We start from the raw sequence: 20,873 nt of genomic DNA on the forward strand, positions 1-20,873 counted from the left end.
CCCCCCAAGTCCCCCCAGGACCATTGGTCCTGTTGTTTTCTCCGTGAGCTTGCTTCCCATGCCTGTCTTATGTAAGTAGGCAAGCGAACAATAGCAGAACAAACAAATAGAAAACAAACGATTGAAAAAAATAGAAGTAAGAAGAAAAACAAACAAACCCCACCACCACAACAAAAAACATGCATAATTCCAGGACTGTCTGCTGACCCTTGTGACTATTTCCCCACTGGTCCTGGGGGAACTCCGGGAGCTTCCCCTCCCAGCCTGAAGTCTATTTTGGGGGATTCTTTGGGGGCTTTGTGGCTTGGCTTTACTCTCCTTACTGATCTGTTAGGTTCCCTTCTTCTTGGTTTGCCCCACTGCAGGGGGGTTCAGACCGCACTTCCTCCCTGCTGTGTGTCCCCAGTATTGTCCTCTGTCGCAGCATGCTCCAGCAAGAGGACAGCATGTCGTGAGCTGTTATCGGCCCTACAGTCCTCTCTGTGCCTTAGCAGTTCCATGCGGGGACGTCGTCCTCGGGGCTTGGTGCCACTGTGGGGTCTAGACTGACCGTTCCTTTCCCTTTTTCCTTCGTGGTTTGCTTTCGTGTGGGCATGATAGGCCGGCCCCTCACCCCAACCTGTAGGTTTGGTGTTGTTCTCTGGGACACGTACTTCTAGAGATACGGTCGGGGTGGCTCTGGTTGGGACTGGCCCTGCAGCCCACTCTTTTCACGCACTCCTCCTCATGGCTAACGTTGTCCTCGTGGTTTGGTGCAGTGCGGTGGGGTCTGTGTGCACACTCCTGATTCTGTGGAGACGTAACTAATACTCTCCCCCTGGGTGGACTAGGGCCCTTCACCCCCGTGGGGCCCCATCTTTCTCCCTAGGAGCAGCTGGTGGTTTTGAACTGCTGACATTGCAGTTAGCAGCCCAGTGAATAACCACTACGCCACCAGGGCTAGTAATGAGAAATTGTTTTCAAAACGAATTCTTTGACACATTTTATGTAAGGGCTGCAAGGGGCGTTCAAAATCATTTTATGTTTGCATTTGCTGTAGACATTGTGCTGTCGCTGGTGTGTGTTGTTGAGTCGATTCCAGTTCACAGCAACCCCCTGTGACGGAGTAGCCCTACCCGGGGGGCTTCCTCAGCTGCTGTCTTTACAGGGACAGATGGCCTGCTCTTGCCCTCACGGAGCTACCAGATGGGCCCGAACTCCCATCCTTTTGGTTACCAACTGAGTGCTTAATCATTGTGTCACCAGGGCGTCTCCAAAATAATTGTCCTAGGATAGCGTGAGTTCTTTATGCCTGTCGGGTCTCCCTAGGCTTCCAAAGTCACTCTCAACAAGAGGGGTAGAGGACGTGTTCTGGCTCCATGAACCCTCTCCTGTTCTAGTGCAGTGGGTGACAGTGTCCAAGAAAAGAGGGTGTAAATCCACTACGTTAACCTCTGGATGTCCCTTAGCCACTGTGCCAACCCATTATTAGCCTGTCAGATTTTTCCAGAAACGGCTCCTTCCACATTTGGTTGTTTCACCTGGAACATCTAAACTACATCCCTGCTGATGGTGCCTCTGTGTCTCGATGGCTGACTTCCTACATGGGGTGGGGTGGGGAGAATACGGATGAATCTACAACCTCCTCTGTCTTCCTTTATCTCAGCGGCTAGTGTGCCCCCAGTCAAGCGCCCAGCACTGTCTTATGCTCATGCTTCAGCAATGGGTAGCCCTTCTACCAGCTGCCATTGAATCCGTTCTGACTCATCGGGCAAACAGAATCCTCTACATGCTGCTGCTCTGCTTCCTGCCCGGAGGCCTCTAAATCCAGCCCCAGGATGCACCCAACTTAAGCCACAAAAGCTCATGCCCTGATGTAGCCTGCATTCCCATCTCCCTTTCTCTCCTAGAAGGGGACCGTACAGTCTGGAGAGCAGGCAGCTGCCGGGCAGATTTGTTTTCCAGACTTGACCTGGAACCCCGTGGGCTGCCCAGTGGAACTTTGAATAGAGTGGGGTTTCTTCCTAGAAACCGTTGGGGTGCTGTTCTTGGTCTTTGGGATGTTGTTCCTTTAGTCACCTCTTTGGGGATTTTTTTTTTTTTTTTGGTCCTTGTTAACAAAGAAAGTCTCTCCTGAATAGCTTGATGCCACTCTGTGGGGATATTGATTTTTTTTTTAAGTCTGCCCATTGGAGCTTAAGATACTTTACGTTTCCATGGATAGCAATTTAGACATCTCTTATTCTGTGTGAAGAGAAGCAGAAGCTAATGAAACATGGAAGAAATCAGCTTTGTCCCCAAACCAGTGGCAGTGACTTTAGCCACCATCACCATAAACCATAGTCCACAACAACTCTGGAAGGACTAGTATTATTAGAAGCAGGGATTGTCGTTTTATTTAGTTTCCAATGTAGAAGGTTAGAACTAGAAAAGACAGCTTCTCTTTCACTGTGTCCAGAGCCAGCAGGCCAGCGGACGAGGGCTTCTTGGCTCCAGTCTTTCCACAGTCATTGCCTGGAACACCAGAAGACATTGACCCATCAGGGGTTCTGCACTTCCCTTCAGGTTTATTTCTCCCTTGCCCCCTGGCACGTGAGCTATTCTTCCTTTACTGGTTTTGCTGTCTGGGTGGGTACCTTAAGTTTTCTAGGTTTGGAGGCTGAAGAAGATATTTCGGGAGGGGGGGGTGCTCTCATTTTTCACAGCTAACCATAAGCTGTTCTTTTTGTTCTGTGTGGATATATGTGGGTTTATTCCCTTTTAGTTTTTTTCACTGTGAATTGGGCGAAGGTTTACAGGGCCTGTTAGCAACTTGACATTCGTCTGTTCATACACATTGAGTGTCGGCTCCTTCGTTGCGGACCCCCAATAGACCGTCCTCACTCCTCCTCCCTCCTCCTGCTTCCTCCCTGCTTCTCTTTTCCTTTCCATCTCGACTCGCGGTCGCAACTGTTTGCCTTTCGGTAAAAGCTTCTCTTGTTCTGAACCAGTTGATTTTTGCACCGCAGCTAAGTTCAGTTCCAGAGCTGAAGGGTGACTGGGGGCCACCGTCTCAGGGTCTCCCATTCTCGGCCTGGTTCTTGGATGTGTCGCTGTGAGCGTTGGTCCGAGGAGCGCCGTTTCTTGTCACGAGGTTCCCTTTAGTTGGCACACTCGTCCTCTGCTCGTCCCTGGCACTCTGCATGCCGCCGTCTACGTGCCTGCACTGGGTTTACGTTCGTTTCTCTCCCAACCATTCTTCCTTTCTCTTATCTTCCCTGAGTCCTATTTCGCTCAGGAGCCAGCCCTGTAGGTAACAAAACAACCCCAAGAATTTGCCTCAGGGGCTTGGTTCTGCCATGGATTGATGCTTGACTGTGGGCGCCTGAGTTCATCGGTCCAGATCTTCGCTTTTTCATCTTTGAGTTGGGAGTATAACACTAACTGATTTGTTTTATGGGGAAGTTACTCAACTATCAAATGAAATAATGACTCTATATCCATGTTGGCTTCCCCCCGCCCACCTTTTTCCTACTTCCCCCATTTTTCCCCCAGATGTGTGTTCCATTTTTCTGCCTTCCTCAGTAGTGTGACATTTGGTTATTTTTATTTATATCAGACATTCCTACCCTCTGTTTCATAGGTAGGATGCAGGGGGCTGAAAGTGGCATGATCTTGTATGTAAACTGATGTGTTTCCAAGCAGACATTTTTCTGAAGATTGGATCTGTAACTTGTGTCAAATTCTAAGGGGGTTCTGTACCCTCTTGCTCATGGTCGTGTGGTTAAGTCTGACTCCTAGCTACACTGTAGAACAAAGGGGAACCGTAGAACTACCCCTGGCGCCTCTGAGGGTCAGTGTTCACAGGATCAGTACGAGTCAGAAGCAACTCCAAGGCAATGCACTAAATCCTTATGGGACCAGCCTGCACGCCTTTCTCCCAAGGAGAAACTAGTGGGTTCAACCTCTGACCTTTTGGTTAACTGCAAAGTGCTAGCCACTTCGCCTCCAGGACTCCTGGGACTATGACCCCCGAGGAATGAAGCGAGGAATGCACAGGCGCTAGGAAATGATATTGATGTCTTAATTCACTGGTAGGATTAAAATGAAAATGTTTAAAATTTCTTTCGAGATTGCTTAACGTGGCTCTACTGACTTGAAAAATAATCGGTTTAATTAAATTAATCAAATTCATCACATTGAGAACTACTTAGTGTAAGGGACTCCAACGTGAATGGTCTGCATTTTGTGTTGACTCTTGTACTTGAGCAGCCGGCCATCCCATCACTTTCTGATTAGAGTCCAGGTGCCATGTCCTGAACTTGACCAGGAGGTGTGTTGTTGAGAGAGGATCTCGGAAGTAGATATACCAGAATGAAATCTTTAATGAATCAGCTTTCCCCCAAAGTACCTTGGGTTTAGTAAAACCCCCATCATACTCAGAGAAACCATCCTGTAGAATCTCCTTTGTGCTATTGATGGAAATCAGCAGTCTTTTGAGCATTCAGTGGGGGAGAATCTGTTGATTTCTCAGTCATTAGCTTTGATGTGCTACTAGGCTCTTAGGTTTTTGAAGTGGGAGATTGGGGGCAAGGAAGTGGGGGTGTTGGTGGCTCAGGGAAATAGCTTGGTGGTTTCTTAATAAGCGTAAAAGTGGAAGTAACTCAGGGCCTGGTGAGGATAAAAGGACTTAAGAGAAAGGAGAGAAATTCAGAGCAGAAATAGTGAAATGGCCACCGGGGACCATTTAAACCTTTCTCTAACTTTATTCTGGGATGGCAGCATCCTAAGCACACACGTTACGTACATAAAGCAGTGTGTGTGCAAGAGTGTGAGGCACAGACTTCAGGAGCCTGCACCGTGAACGTGGCCCTGTTTTGAAGAGCTCTGTGAGCACGAGGGAGGTTACTGTCAGAATCAGTTTCTCATGTGCAAAGTGGACCACTGAAGGAAGCAGAAGATGAAGGATGTGCTCTGGACACTATGAAGAGCCCTGCATAGGCAGGTACTAGTGGGTTAAAGAGAGTGCTCAACCGTACCCTGGATGATCGGAAGAGCCTGGACTCTCTGAAAACAGAACACATGTCGAGGGGTGTGGGGATTGGGCTCCCTTTAAACCAAAGTCACTGTTTCTCATATGAATTTGTTCTGCCCAAATGTTGTCGGGGTTTCTTTGTGCCTTTTCAAGTCTTTTAGAATCTAAATCTGAATAGCCGATTAAGGGAGTGATTTTGAATGCTTTAAACCGGTTCCATAGATCTTCTTTTATTATTTTCCTGAAAATGAAGAGACTGTGCCCCCCCTGGCCGAAATATGGCACTAACAGGGACAAATTTGGGTAGGACACATGTGGATGATGGTTTTGGTAGGATTCTGTGACTGTTACAGAAGTGCGAGGGAACAGTGGTAGTTTAGTGCTAGAAGTCTCGCCTTCCACGTAATCTGAGTTCAGTTCCCAGACAGTGCACCTCATGCGTCAATAGAGGTTTGCATGGTGGTACTGTGTTGGGCTGCTAACTGTAAGGTTGGCGGTTCCAACACATGAGCCCCTAGGTAGGCCTGTCTGCTCCTGTAATGTGAGTAGTTTTTGTTAATTTGTTTATGATACTGAACATTATTATTATGATGAAGTGGGTTACAAGTTGGACTGCTAGCCACAAGGTCAGCAGTTTGAACCTTCCTGCTGCTCCTCAGGAGACAGATGAGACTTTCTGCTCCTCCCATAGAGATTTATAGCCTCAGAAACCCACAGGGCAGTTCTGCCCCACCCACAGGGTCACGATGAGTCAGTCACTCAATAGCAGGAAGTTTTGAACAGGCCTCCACAAGTTCCCAGACAAGACGGACCAGGAAGAAAGCCTGATGTGCTCCATCACCACCCCCTCCTTTCCCCAATCACCCCGTAAACCCTGTGGATCAAACTTATGATCCAGCCCTGTTGTGCATAAGATCACCGTTAGCTAGCCCCCCACTCCATGGCAGCTCACAACAGCAGGCAGGCAGTACAAGATAACTTTATTGTCCTTTATACCCCAGAAATATGGGTTTTTAAAGTTTTGGGTTTGTTTTTTTTCCAGTTTTTTGCAAACTGAAACCAGTTGATAGTACCTTCACAAAGGCTACTTGCTTCTTTTCTTCTAAGCATTCCCTACTGCGCTGACCTGCTGTCCCGGCTGCGAACACCTAGAGTTGTGGTTGTGGAGAGGGCAGTCTGTTCAAAGCCACTGGGAAGAGTGTTCACTGTGCTACAGACCTGTGCTCTGATGCTTGTTTAAACAGAGCATGGCGGGATACAGATGTTATAAGAGTGATTTAGAACTTCCAGAGTCTCACTATGTCTGACAGAGAATCCTTGGAAGAGCCAAGCTTTAGCAACTGTGGGATGCTGGCAGATAGAGAAGCAAACTGCACCAAAGGCAGCACATTTTCCTAGGAGCTGCATGAGGAATGAGTGAAAGAGACAGACGCGTCTTTAAGAGCAAATGAGAATAATTTATTGGTGGTCGGAGAAGGTGGAAAAAACAAATGCATTTTTTGCTTGCTGGTCTTCAGGGAGCCTGTCAAAAGACCCTGGAACCAACATAAATTTCCCTAGGGAAGAAGACTATTGAAAAAAAGAAAATTGCTTCCTAGCAGGTGATCCAAAAATGAGTGCAGACAATGGGAAGCACAAGTTCACAGTCAGTTGGGACCTACAGATTTAATTTTAGCAATGATTGGCCATAGGAAGCACGTGTGGGGAGTCCTTGGGTGTCTGCAGAACTGAGGTTTGCTTCAATGTGTCTGATTTAGAAAGAAAACCCAAGAAGAGAAACAATCAGTAGAAAAGCTGGAAAAGATCTTTGCAGTAATTTCATAGAGACAGAGCAGACCTAATCAAAGAAAGTGAGAGATTTACTCATGTGTCCGAGTCAGATAATGTCTGGGCGGGGGCCTCTGAAGCAATGTGTATTGCTCGTATCATCTTGAAGCTGCATTATACATTTGCTCGGTAGGACTTCTCAATTCAGCATGAAACATGGTCTTTCACTCAGTGAATGAGAAGTGTAAGGAGATTAAGGATTGGCTTAAAGGAAGGTCTTATTAGGAAGCCACAGGGACTTGCAAGGGGATTCATTTGGTGAAGTGAAGAGTTTTGCAGAAGAGGCAGAGCAGAACTGTAATTGGGAAGACTTCCATAAAGAGGAGACTAGGAGTCGTCATCGTCTTCCTTATTGCTATGAAACCATTATGTGGTGCTTCATCCTCAAAACTTTTGTAAATTTTCATTGTCAAATGCAGTTGGAATCTAAATTGCATGGATAGACTGGAAAAGTGGGCCACCGGACTCTAGTACAACATGAATAAAATATACTCGAGGTCTTCTGTTCTGAACCGTGGTTGGGATGTTGTCTGTTCTACAGCAGTCCTCTCCCTCATGCACTAATCCAAGCGCAAAGCCTCGTCAGGGTACCTTCCCTCCTGAACTATTGTGCAGAAACAGTAGAATAGACGAGGACTCATTGAATCCGCATTTAGATAAGAGGTGTATGATTTTGAGAATCACCTTTACATAGGAAAATAAATAGATTTCTAATGACATTCTAAGATGTAAAAAAGCTTCAGCCATCTAACTTTATTCTACAGGCAATGGGGACTCCATGCAGGTTTTTAAAATAATGTGGATTTTTTTCTCTTCAAGCTTTTTTTCACATTATAGAAAACTGAAAAATAGTCCAAAAGACAGCCAAAATCATTTTGATGATTTCATAGTTACAGTTTGACATGTACCTTCTCTGTACGGATACAAACAACCTTTTTAAAAGGGACTGCGTTCGTTGAATGCTCGTAATTTTTATCCTTAAAATGTAAATCTGACCTACCTCAAAGTAAAAATAGCACAAGAAAAGCAGTAAACAAAATGAATAAACAAAAACCCAAACTTGCATACCCTGTGTCTAAGAATATGTGAGATTCAAAAAGCAGAAGCACTATAGGAGCTCATTGATTATAATGTAAAGATTTGGTACCCACTCACGCATATATAAAATAGTTAACTCTTGCCTCCTAAGCTCCAACCCTTTTGCTTCTAAGGTTTGGGCTTCCCTCCCCCAGGAGCACCGGGGGTCTTCTGGCTCATTTTGTTTAGCAATGCGAGAGGTGACACTTGAGTCCTTGTAATGAGGGACCATTAGCCAGCAACTGTTTGTGAGGGCGTCATTCCAAACTTCACTACAGACCCAGACAGCCATGCCACCTGTTACTCAAGAAGATGTGCTTCTGTTGTGCCTTCAATGAGCCTTACATTTTTAATGCACCTGTTACAGTATTTATGAAACAGTGTCACCAGCAGAGGGCATCTGCCTGTGAAACATGGGACCCCAATGTCATCCCTCACTTCGGACTCTTCTTAGATGCTCCCCCCTTTGCATTTTTCAGTTTTAAAAATTAAAACTGAAGTCAGTCCACAGCCTGACTTCCTTTCTGATTTAATCCATATTATTAGCAAGGTATGCAGGCAATGTCTGTCTGTCTGTCTCAAGAGATTTTGAATGCTTTTGTCCTGCTCTTTTGGAGCTTGAATTTGCTTTATATGATCACTGTTTCAGTTACATGTGAAATGGATGTGTTTCACTCTCAACATAGTTGTAGGCAGTTCTAGATACACGCCCACAGTGCCTCAACAGGGCGACCAGCAGGCCTCTGCTCTGAGAGGACAGCACTCCAGCCTTGCCCGGTTTCCCATGTTTGTAAACACACAACACCCCTTCTTGCAGGAGCAGCTTCCAGAAGAACTTACAGAAATTAAGAAGACAAATATTCAAATAACTGGTGTTCAAGGATTTTTGCAAATCAAACAGCCTTACTCCATCATTGTAGTGCCTTTGAGATGGTATTTATATATTCACTGGACGCTTGTTTTAATCAAGCGCTTGCTTACCACCCCGTCTCACCCTCATTCCTGGAAAGCCTTCGTGCATCATAAGTCTCACATTCTACAGGCTGAGATTGGGCTTTATGTTCCGTGTCATCGTGCCGATTCTGACTCATAAGGACCCCTTAGGACAGAGGGGAACTGCCGCTGTACCTGTCCAGGTTGTGACCTCGACAAGAGCTGATCGCTAGATCTTTACTCCCATGGAGGAGTCACCGGTGGGTTCAGACTTCGGCCTTTCAGTTAACGTCTGAACACTTCAACTGCTGGGCTGCCAGGGGTCCCGCAGATCCATATAGTGGCTTAAATTCAGAATTAGTTGTCAATATTTAAAAATAAGGAAAATTCAGATTTCAGATGTACCGATTTCCGGATGATCTTTTTCAAATGATTTTCGTCACTGGTCCTAGATCTTGCATGTCAAATACCATGCTCTCCAAATCCCCCAGCCCCACCCTGGATTTCCGCCGCCTCCTGTCCAGTCTCTGCCTGTTCTTGGCAGCCGTCTGTTCACAGCCCTCACTCAGCCCTTCTCCAGACATTTGAGCGGCCATACCCGGATGCTGGGTGTCTACACAGCTGCCGACGTGATACTTCATCACTGTGTACCTCGTTTTCTATTTGGGGGGAAAAAGATATTTTATCTGGTACCTTTTGTCCAAGAACACTCGGACAGTGTGAATTTTAACAACACTTCAAAGTAAAATTATATGTAATCATTTCATTGCCACATTTAAAAAATGACTATGGTTGGCTCTATCGCTGACAGCCCTGTTTCTTTAATGAAAACTTGAATATTTCAAAGGAGTTTTTGCTTGGTATGCATCATTTTCTTAGAAAATGTTATTATGCCAAAGACAGAAACCTGAAAATAACTACTGTAGATTTAAAGCTTTATCCGTGCATATTATATTTTCATGTACCTATCTACGTAGAGGTCTATTAATCCAGGTAATACACACTTAGTTTCTGTGATCATAGTATAGTGGTTCATCTTACGTGATTTCTAAAAGCGAGTTGGGAATGAGTGTAAAATACAAGGCACCACGGATGTGGATGTTAACTCTAGACCAATGGTTTCTTCCCAGAGTACGCCAGGACAGTGACATGGTTGATTCTGCACCTCAGTGGGAAGCCGTATTAAGAAGACAAAAGGACAAAAACCAGGCGGATCCCAACAACAGGCGATCCAGGCACAGGTCTCGCTCGTATGTACACTCTGTTTATACTCTGAAGAAACTAACTGAGCGTCCAGGAGCATGCGATGCTGGGTCCAATTGGACTTGGCCTTTTTCAGGTCTTCTAACGTGGTTCAACCACAATTATCCCATTGTTTCTTTGTCACACTTACCTTCTTTTGTTTGTGACATCCGTTTACTATATTTGAGGTTGAAACACATCCAAATCAAAATGTCACAGACAGAAGGCTACTTAAATCACATACACGTGTGTGCATCTTTTTTTTTTATTTTTAACAAAGGCATGTATTTAGCCAAATAAATAGGAGTAGTCTCCTTTGTTCTGGACCTTGGCTGCTGCTGAAACACCTGCTGCTTCTCCCAGCTCCAGTGAGCAGAGTGCTCCGACGTCTCCTTCCAGTTGCAGATGTGAGTCTCTTCCCATCAAATCAGCTTTGTAAGGGACTTTTGAGCTCTTCCTGTTGCTAGGCCGTGCCCCGAGTGAGCACAATTACCCCATGGTGGCGAGATTGCCAGTCCCCAGTAGTCATTTTCTTTTGAGCTGATGAAGTTTGGGGTTTTTTTAACCCCTCCCTTTCTTTCCAATTCGTTCATCACCCAGATTTACAGCACTCAACCGTACTCCCCAAAGGGTAGCTTTCTGCAGTGCGCCTGGACTAATTGCTGCTCCCTTTGTGGGCCGGGTAGCTCTGTGTCTTGTGTTGCTTGTTTGTGGAAGGAGGGCTCCAAGGGGTCTTGGTGCCTGGATGAGAAGAGACCACTGTGTAGGAGGCTGGGAGTTTCAAAGGGAGCAGGGCGCAGGGGTCAGGGGTCATGTGTGAGTGCTGGGGAGGCCTCCAGAGGGCACATTTGTGTCTGATAAATGAACCAGTCGGCACGCTAACACGTACACTGCATTGATTGATCCATTCCTTAGTAATACTTTTGTTCTAGAATGAAAATGCTGACTAATTTAAAGCAGGAGTTAATAAAACATTTTTTAAAGGGGGAGGTTTAGGTATGGAAGAATCCAGGCCTCATTGAAGTTTTCTGTGCAACCAAAGGCACAGGCCCTCCTGGTCGGATGCACCACGTGTGTCATTTTCCACGTGGGCTCTTTGTCGCGGAGAGGCTTGCTAGGCACAATGTTTGGTTACGTGATATTAAGTCTTAAAACAGCATTCAGGCTTTCTAATTATAGCTAAATCATTCAAAATTCAATTAAAGGCCAATAGTAAATGTCCTTTTCATATAAAAAAGAGAGAAGTAAAAATTAGGAAAAAAACCTATATGTAAATTTCAGAGAATTTGAAAAGCAGTAGGGAAAGTCATAGTAAGTAAATGGAACCATTTGTTTATAAATAATATTTATAGAATAATCCAAAATTGATGGTAACTACAATTTTATTGTCAAATATCTTATAGGGGATGTAATGTATTTATTTATTTATCTATTGTCTTTTTTCATAAGTGATCTGAGTATGTTCCATTTAATAGCATGAAGAGTAAACCTTTTTAATTGTGGTGATGGGGTAAATGTTACAGACTGTGAAGGTCTCCTCGTGAGTGTGACTGAATGCATGTTGACAACCGTGCACCCACTGTCTCCATCACGCCGATCCGCCCCGTCTCTCACCACCGAGAAGCTTTCCCGTGCTCCCTTTCAGTTCTTCTTCGCTCGGGGCTTGGAGGGCCATGGGTTTGTTTTTGTCTGTTTTTTGGGAACCTCGATGAACATTGGGATTGTTTCCAGCTTTTGTATATTTTGTTAAAAGCTGCTATCGCCATGCTGGACATCTGTATTGGTAGACATACATTGTCTTTCCTTTGGGTAAATAGGTAGAAGTTGAGTTGCTGCCTTAAAGGTATTTGAAGGAAATGCCAAACTGACCTGCAAAGACGCTGTACCGTTTACTACACCTTCAGCGTGGGCCCTGAAGGGACGGCAAGTTAGGGGTTGGGCTCCTGAAAGGAGGGTCAGCAGCTCGAAGCAGCCGGCCATTCTGTGGGAGAAAGATGGGCTGTCCTGGAAACCCGGGACGTGGTGGCTGTGGGTCAGAATCAGCTGAAAGGCCTGGCCTTGAGGGAGCTGCTCTGTAAGAGGAACATGTGACAGGTGGCGTCCATAAAGATTGACCGCTCTGGAAACCTCGTGGGGAGCCTTGTTCTGCCCTAAGGGGCAGCTGTGATTTGGAGTGGACCCCAGCACAGTGGGTCCGGTTTGGCTGCAGCGGTTTCTGAGAGTTTTGGTTTTGCCCTGTTCTTGCCATATTTGGTTTTGTTCATCTTTTTCATTCTAACAACTCGAGTAAATTCGAAGTAGTATCCCAAATGAGTTAGCAATTTTCTATTGACTAATGTTAACTGTATTTTTTGTGCTTTGTTGATAGGAATATATCTTCATTTTTCAAGTGTCTCTTTAAAGTTTGGCCCATTTTAGTAAAAGGTGAGAGATTTATACAATTGGAAGAGAAACCAGAGTATATAGTTTGGCCCATCTTAAAGGGGCTATTGGCCCTTTTAAATTATATATATGTGTGTGTGTATACCATATACACATACTGGATATTCTCCATGCAAATCCCTTTTCAGATATGTTTAAGGTGAATACTTCCTCTTGGGCTTGGGTTATCATTTCATGTTCTTAATATTTTTTGATATGCAATTTCTATTATGTTTAAAGTTCAGTACATATTTCTGTTTATAGTTACAAATCTTTGCATCTAAAGAAATATTTGCCTGTCCCAATCTCATCAAGGTAGTCTCTTTTTTTCTAACAACTTTGGATTTTACTCTTTTGTTTAGGTCTGTGATCCATCTTGAAATAATTGCTGTGGACATGTAATACAGGGATAGAGAGCTTTGGGATTTCTCCCCTCATATGCTTGTTAAGTTAAAAGACTCTCTTTATTGAAATGCCTCAGGGTCTTTGTTAAGAAATCAATTGTTTGCTTATATGTTTGCCAGTTTTATTCCATCGATCCATCTGTCCCTCATCTATCTTGGTTACCAAAGGTTTATAGCAAATCTTTAAATCAGGTAGTATAAAATTTTCACCTTTTTCCTTTGTTCTTGACTGCTTTAGCTCCTAGGTGCATCTATGCAAAATCATCATTCAGATTGTAGTTTCTACCCCGTCCCCCCAAAAAAGATAATAGGTTTTAAATTAGAATTATGTTGAATCTATAGATGAAATTTGGAAACTTATTATCTTACCCATCCATACAGTTAAGTCATCTTCTTTCAAAATATTTTCTAGATTTTAGCAAAGAATTATCAATTTGTTAAATTGAATCCCAAGTGTTTTGTTTTAATGATTTTGAACTGTAGTTTTGTTAAATTTAATTTTCCGATTGTTTGCTATAATATAGTAAAACAAGTGATTTCTAAACAGGTATTGACATAGTGTCCTACCACCCTGCAACCTTGTGAAATTGATGTCTTAACTCTAGGAGCTTACAGTGTGTGTGTGTGTGTGTATTTCTTAGAATGTCCTTTCATTACAAACATACCGTGTTTCTAAATAGACCAGCTTTCTTCTTGGTTTCTAATCTTTGTCTTTTGTTTCTATTTCTTCCCACTTTTTGAGGACTAGATATTCTAGTACAATGTTGAGTTACATTGTTAAATATAAGTGCTAAGAAAGCAGACACTTAGTTTACTCGCCCCGCCCTTTTTGGGGAGGGTGGGAGCGGGCTTCCAAGTAAGCAGTCAAGTGGAAGTATTAGTAAGCAACTAGTCAAAAGTGTTGTAACTCTACAGATGATAATTTTAAATGAAACAAAGTGGGCTCTGCTTTTACTTGATCAAGATGCCAAAAACTTGTGGTATATTTCCCCAATAGAGATGATACAGGCTTTGTAGGGTTTTGCTGAAGGATCCCTAGTGGAATGGTGGTTTTATGCAGTGGGCTGCCATCTAAAAGTTCAGCAGTTTGAAACCACCAGGTGCTCCACAGGAAAAAGATGGGGCTTTCCACTCCCAGGAGGTCTCCATCTCCGAAGCCCACAGGAGCAGTTCTACCCTGCGCTGCGCAGCCGGTGAGTTGGCGTTGACGCAGGGGCAGTGAGGGTGACTGAGGGTTGTGCTGACTGATAAGTGAGGTCATGGGAGTCGAGCACCTGTCACATTATACATACTCACAATGGCAGTTGCTGCCATTAGTAAGTTGTCCAGGTCTCAGTTAGTTTATCTCTAGAAGCATGACCTTCTCAGTTTATCTCTAGAAGCATGACCTTGTCATTTGATTGTTGTTTCTTCCCTTGAAAGCATGACCTTGTTATTTGATTGTTGTTTCTTCCCCTGAAATGGAGCGAGCGTGAGAAGTAAAGAGAGTAAAATGGGGCCAACTTATATAAAGGGCTAAAAAGTTAGAATTTGGTTCTTTGAAAATTCAAAAGGAGAAAATATTACTACAGCAGCACCTAAGGAAATTGATTCAATTTTGTTCATTATTTGGCATTTAGATCTACAGCACACAACTTATCTCTCAATTATTCTCACTGCAATGTCTATAAATTAGCCTGTGAAAAAGTAGCCAGTGAAGGTCAGAATGCTATGATACATGGTTATTTGTTGCTTATCCTCAGCGAACATCAAGAAAATCATATTACAGTAATTGTTAGCTAGTTTTATTAAATGCCAGAGACAGACAGTATTATAAAGTGTAAAAACTTTCCTAAAAATACATGAAGCTGAAATATGATTAGGGTTCAGCTTTCAAAACATTAAAAAAATACAAGTCTATCTTGTACATTTTTTTCCAGCTATATTGCTTGCCCGGACATTTGTGTTTAATATCATTAGAAAACAATCAATCAGCTTTGATGAAACTACTTTTCTACATGGTGTTCCCTGGGATATTTAGACTAGTTACTAAAGCTAGAACAGTTCTGGTAGTTTTAACTTTGTGCTGCTCTGAGGGACAAAATGTGAGGCTTTCGACTCCCATAGAGAGTTACAGTCTTGGAACCCCACAGGGGCAGTTGTACCCTGTCTTGTAGGGTCACTGTGAGTCTGCATCAACTCGATGGCTGTGAGCTTGGTTTGGACTGTTGGCACCGGAAGGCTCAGGCGCCCTCTGGTGGTTAAAAGTAGCTCTCCTAAAAAACGTGGAAGATGAAGTTGGAAGAAAATGTTACAGTTCAACGCAAAACAGAAACCTGGTGCATAAGATTAACATGAAGCCCCTGGAAGTGATTCCTAAGCTATATTTAGGGCTTGTTTCTGGGACTTAGTGGCTTCCAAGTGCTGCTTTAATTTTGAGGATAAGGCTAACACTACATCTTCTATTTAATTTTACTGACCACTGAGATATGTAATAGAGAATTACTGAGATAATAATCTGTTCAGTGCTTTGAGTTATTTAATGAAGATGTTTTGTAAACTTGAAAGTTTTCTTCCTATATTGTTAATGCTAAATTTCCTTTTAGAGCGGTGGCCGGTATAAAGATCACACAAGCGGTGGCCAGTATAAAGATCGTACAAGCAGTGGCCAGTATAAAGATCATACAAATATTAACAGTATAGACCTAGACCTCATTAACAATATAGACCTAGAGGACCTCAGCAGACATGCCTGGCAACCTTGCTTCCGAAAGGCCACGTCCTTGAGCATTGTATCGAGTGGTTCTATACCCTGTACCAAGGTGGCGCCGTGAGTCAGAGCTGAGTCCGCTCAAACACGGCACGAGAAGAGCACATGAAAACACTTCGGGACTTTGCAAAGTGCTTTCGTACTTAGGCTTTTGGAAGAAAGGGAAAATTATATTGGAATAATGTCTCATGAAACTAATTTCACTGAAAAGTGAATATTGAAAGTGGGCATTTATATAAAATATGAATAAGGGGATATGCTTTTGGAAAATATTGAACTAATATTAGACTACATGTTTGTTTTTTATATCTGTCATCATCATAGATTACTCAGGGCTCTATTTCCTTAGAAATGTCTTTAGAGCGTTCAAGGAAAGCATCTGCATAATTAAGGGTCTTTTAATTAAGGAAAATGGCTGTTAAAATTCCATCGCTCTCTAACTCCACAGAGTGATGTTGAGCTGCAGATCATGAATTCATCCTAAATTATTGATTAAGTATGTGCAGATGTAGGCATTAAGAAAAACATTCCTCATTATCATGTAGCTGTGTTTATTTTTATAAAATCACAGGTGGTCTAGTAATTGGAGAAATTTGCATACGATCATTTAGCTTTAGAACTTTTCCTGCCATAAGCCATCTGAAAATGCTGGCCATTTCAGAACTCTAACTAGGTAAAAATTTTGTCTGTTATGATGTTGTAGATTTAAAGGTAGAGACCAAATTCTTCAATCATTTAGGACCAATATTTTTATGGCTAGAAGGATTGATGTTCTCATTCATGTTAAGATATTTTTGGGGGAAAAATTTGATTCTCCATAGATGAGAATGAAAGCCATATCCTATGAAAAAACAACAGTAGTTATTTTTTAAAACGTGAAAATATCATTATGGGTGGGGTTTCCCCCCCTGATAATTGAGATAAGAAATTCTCCAGACTAAAAAGAAAAAAAGAGAACAATATGAATGAGAAATAAAATTACTGAAATTCCATCACTCAATCATATACACTTTTTGAATATATTAGTCACGTTCAGCATCTCTCACTCCTTTGATAGAGGTGGTGAGTTCTCTGTCTTCGTTGCCCTCACTGCTTTTTCTTATTCTCCCTTCTCCCTCCCTATTTGATCTCTATCATCAAATTAAACTACTCACCAGTCCTCTTGTAGAATAGCCCTGGTGGCACTATCAAGCTTCAGACTGCTAACCTTTAGGTCATTGGTTTAAGCCTACTAGCTGCTTCATGGAGGAAAGTTGAGGCTACGTGCTCCGGTAAGGATTTATAGCCTCGGAGCCATCGGTAGGGTCACTCTGAGTTGGAATTGACTCAGTAGCAGTGAGATTGTGGTTACATCTCCTTGAAGCTGTCATCTACTGTGCCTTTGGCTCACTTCCCCCTCATTCTTTTTTTAAATCGTTAATTGGCATATAATTCACATATCATACAACTTAATCGTTCAGTCATATTAAGAAGAGTTGTCGAGTTCTCACCACAATCAATTTCAGAACATTTTCCCTCATACTCATTGCCCATCCAATCCTCCCCTGCCAGGCACCTCCGATCAGCTCAGCTCACTGCTGGAGAGTTGGTGTCTACTGCTAGTGACCCTGTAGGACAGGGGAGAGCTGCCGCTGGGGCTTTCTGAGACTGTAACTCTTTACAGGAGGAGAAAGCCTTGTCTTTCTCCCACCAAGGGGCTGTGGTGTCTTCCCTGCCGACCTTGCAATTAGCAGTCCCAACGCATGACCACTATACCCACTAGGTAATTACTAATCCAATGACTTAGTGTCCCTAGATTGACCTATTCTGGATTCCATCTACAGAAAATCACGTAAACCATAGACAAAACCCAACAGCAATGAAAAAAACAGAACAATCCCAATCAGAAAGAAAGAAAATATTAAAAACAAATATCGAGTTTCTGTTTCACTGTCACTCTCTCCAGTATGATTTTAATAGCTACCTAAGAGATATTTATAGTAAATTGGCCACTCGGTTCCTTCACCCAGCCTACTTCCAAGGATATACACTACACCAGTGGTTTTTAACTGGGGATGATTTATTCCCAAGGAAACATTTGGCAGTGTAACAATGTTGGCTGTCACAACTCACAATGTAGTACTGACAGTCTGTGGATAGAGGCCAGGGGTGCTAATAATCATTCCACAATACACATGACAGCCCCAACCACAAAGAACTGTTGAGCCCAAAATGTCAATAGTGCTGAGGTGGGAAATCCTCAGATACCTGAAAGCAAGCTCACATACTCACTCTTGCACCTTCTTAAAGTCTTAAGCAAAAGAATCATTAGAATAGCTTCTCAGCTGAGACAGCATGTGAAGCGTGGGAACATCCAGTCTGTGGGTCATTTCACCCCAACTAGCTGCCATCGAGTCAGTTCTGACTCAGAGAGCCCCTATAGGACAGGGAGAGCTGCCGCCGTGGATTTCCAAGACTAAGTCTTTACAGTAGTAGAAAGCCCCATCTTTGTCCCACAGAACAGCTAGTGGTTTTAAACTGCTGACCTTATGGTCATCAGCCCTCTACAGCACTAGGGCTCCAGTTGAGGCCACTATAAGGCCCAAGAAATCATCAATATCAGTTAACATCGCACACTTAACCAAAGAGAAGCCGTTCCAGCCATCGTATTAGGGGTGAGCTAATTAAATATTTGACCAAATATAGCAGGCACGTTTTTAAGTTGGTAATTGATATAGTCCATGAATGGTAGTATAAATATCCACATGGCCCTTGTCAGAAAAGAGGTTCCCCGCCCTGTAGACTCGAGTGACGTTTGTGAGAACCAAGTCCTGGGGGAGGTTGTGAACTGAGCCGCCTTTCTCGTGGAGCAGAGCCGCAGCTTAGTTTGTTTTTCATATTAGCGTTTTTATACTAGTAGCGATCGATGGGTGAACATTTTGTCTAGTGCATCAGATTGGCTAAATGTAGGTGTTTATGGAGGAAACTCTTCAGCAGAACCCTTTCTTGAGAATGATTCTTTTTAGTTGAAAGCCGTCACCGTTTTATTCTTAAACAAAATCTACTCTTAATAATTCTACACTTTTTTATGTTGGAGACCCAGACTTCATTCATCCTTTGTCCCTACTCGCTGTGCGCACTGCTTCTGAATCAATGGGAAGAAGGGCTTCACACGCAGACTGCGCTTCACACACAAAGGAAAACTACTTAGCAAATTCGATTCTAGTTTACCCCACTCAGAGGCTCCCAGAGACCTGCCAGGCCTCCGTGGTGCCTTAATAACTGAGATAAATGAAAGGAACAATGACACTGTGTGCCGAAGGTGATACTGAGCCTGAGAATAAGGGTACAAATTATAAATGCAAAGTTGCGCAGGATAGCGTGTCCTGGCGGATTTGCTTTGCTCCAGGCCTTCTGCTACTGTTTGAGTCCTTTGTGAATGACTCTTTGACTTATCAGTAGACCTTAATTCACTTGAAAGCATATCATTTTCTCACTACGAGAGAGTCATTTGCAGCAGCAATTGCCGTGGTAACAGAGTTCTAGTATTTGCTGCTTCTGATTAACTATGGGGACTGAGAGCACATGAATGCTGACTGCATTTCTCAGTCCAGAAGAAAGGTAGTGGGGCTCCTGGGTGGGGCAGACGGTTAATAGGCATAGCGATGAACTGATTGGTGAGAGGGCCCAGTCCCGCCGGAGGTACCACAGAAGAAAGGCCTGAAGAGCCACTTCCAAAACATGAGTCATTGAAAACTCTGGAACACGGTTCTACTCTGACAGACATGGGGTCTTCGTGAGGGGAGGTGGTTGCGGGTAGTGTGTCTGTGTTTGGGTGGAAAAGGGCATATAAGTTGGCACTGTGAGTAGAGGCCACAAATAGGTTCCAGCATGTGTGGGGCCAAGAACTGATGCAGAAACACGTCTGTTGAAACCTAGAAAGATGGGTCGTTGGCATCTTTGGCACTACCTCTTGGGTTGTGCCAGCGGCTCCTTTTCCCTGCAGCTGCGGACTTTTCTGCGTGATCACATGTCATGCTGGGACTCCTTCGATGAGCAGAATCGGGTTAGGGTCTTGTTTTACTGGAGCGACTAGGGACAGAGGCCCCAGATCAGTCTTCTTTGTACAGTCACCAACGGAGGGTGTGCAGACGTACGTGGAAGTTCTAAGCCCATTCATTAAATGAAGCCATGCTCCGGTCTTTATGAGACTTTTCCTTTAGTGGAACTAGCAGATAAGTCGCCCGAGACCCGTGTACTTACTGCCCCATTAATTCTCACTGCCCTCTCTTTCCGTGACCAGCTTCAGCTGGCAAAAAGTGCGCAGTCTGAGAACTCAGCCTTGCTCTTCTGTTACAGTCAGCTCTGAGACTGTGAGATGAAATGCGTTTGTAGAGACGAGTGTTTTCCTGTTTATAGGAGAAGCCCTGATGTCCAAGCAAAAGAAGAGTTATGGAAGCATATTCAGTGAGTACTGCTTTTCTCTCATTTATTGTTTCGAAGCAACTTCAGTTGCATTTACAGGAAAGGCCAACGTCTGCCACATACTCTTCACTCTTAGCATCATCATGTGCCGCCGGGCTCTCTCAGTGGCAGGGACATAGCTGCCAACAGTGCCAGGGAGGCAGGCTCCGCAGGCAGCTGGTCTCCACATCTCCTCTCTAAGGCCTCTCCTCGACATGGGTCCAAGACCATCAAGTATTTCACATATAAAAACTGGGAAAAAGCAAGACAGATTTAGAAGTTTAAAAAGAAAAAAATTATCTACCAAAGGGGAAAGGGCAGCAGATTTTTTGCATAGGGGCCTGAGGTATGAAATGTTCAGGTCTGGATATAGAAAAATTGGAAGAGAGCGAAAGAGCTCCAAAATTAAAAAAAAAAATGCATTCCTTCTATTTTCCTTGAACATCCACTAGTTGTAAAATAGTTGTTCCCCAGGTGAAGTTGTACTAACACGTGTTTTGAGACAAGATTAGAGGGGAGACTCACCTGCCAGTTATGGACGGCATTCGAGTATACTCACTGGCAACATAACACAGCTTACGTCTGCATTGCTCATTCTCTTCCAGGAAGGAACTTGTGGACCCATCTGGACTGTCAGAGGAACAATTAAAAGAGATTCCATACACAAAAATAGAGTGAGTATATCTTTGATGAGTGAGCCTGTCTTTTCCCCTGGCTTTTTTGTAATTATAATTGAGCAATCTACGCTTAATTTTTAATGGTGTGTAATATTTTAATTTGCCTT

The 20,873-nt window shown here is 43.5% G+C and overlaps 1 protein-coding gene across 1 annotated transcript in view; it reads left to right on the forward strand.

The window, feature by feature from the left end:
* Positions 1-20,873, forward strand: part of LOC123521089 (band 4.1-like protein 4A) — a 62,655-nt gene that overhangs the window by 34,824 nt on the left and 6,958 nt on the right. The window contains exons 5-7 of the mRNA XM_045285060.1: positions 9,961-10,071; positions 20,045-20,092; positions 20,695-20,763. Coding sequence (XP_045140995.1) covers positions 9,961-10,071; positions 20,045-20,092; positions 20,695-20,763 — 228 coding nt within the window. The remainder of the gene's footprint in view (positions 1-9,960; positions 10,072-20,044; positions 20,093-20,694; positions 20,764-20,873) is intronic.

Source organism: Echinops telfairi, unplaced genomic scaffold (assembly GCF_000313985.2).
Source record: "Echinops telfairi isolate 266 unplaced genomic scaffold, ASM31398v2 ScPeMD7_7469;HRSCAF=8507_1, whole genome shotgun sequence".
Taxonomy (NCBI): Eukaryota; Metazoa; Chordata; class Mammalia; order Afrosoricida; family Tenrecidae; genus Echinops; species Echinops telfairi.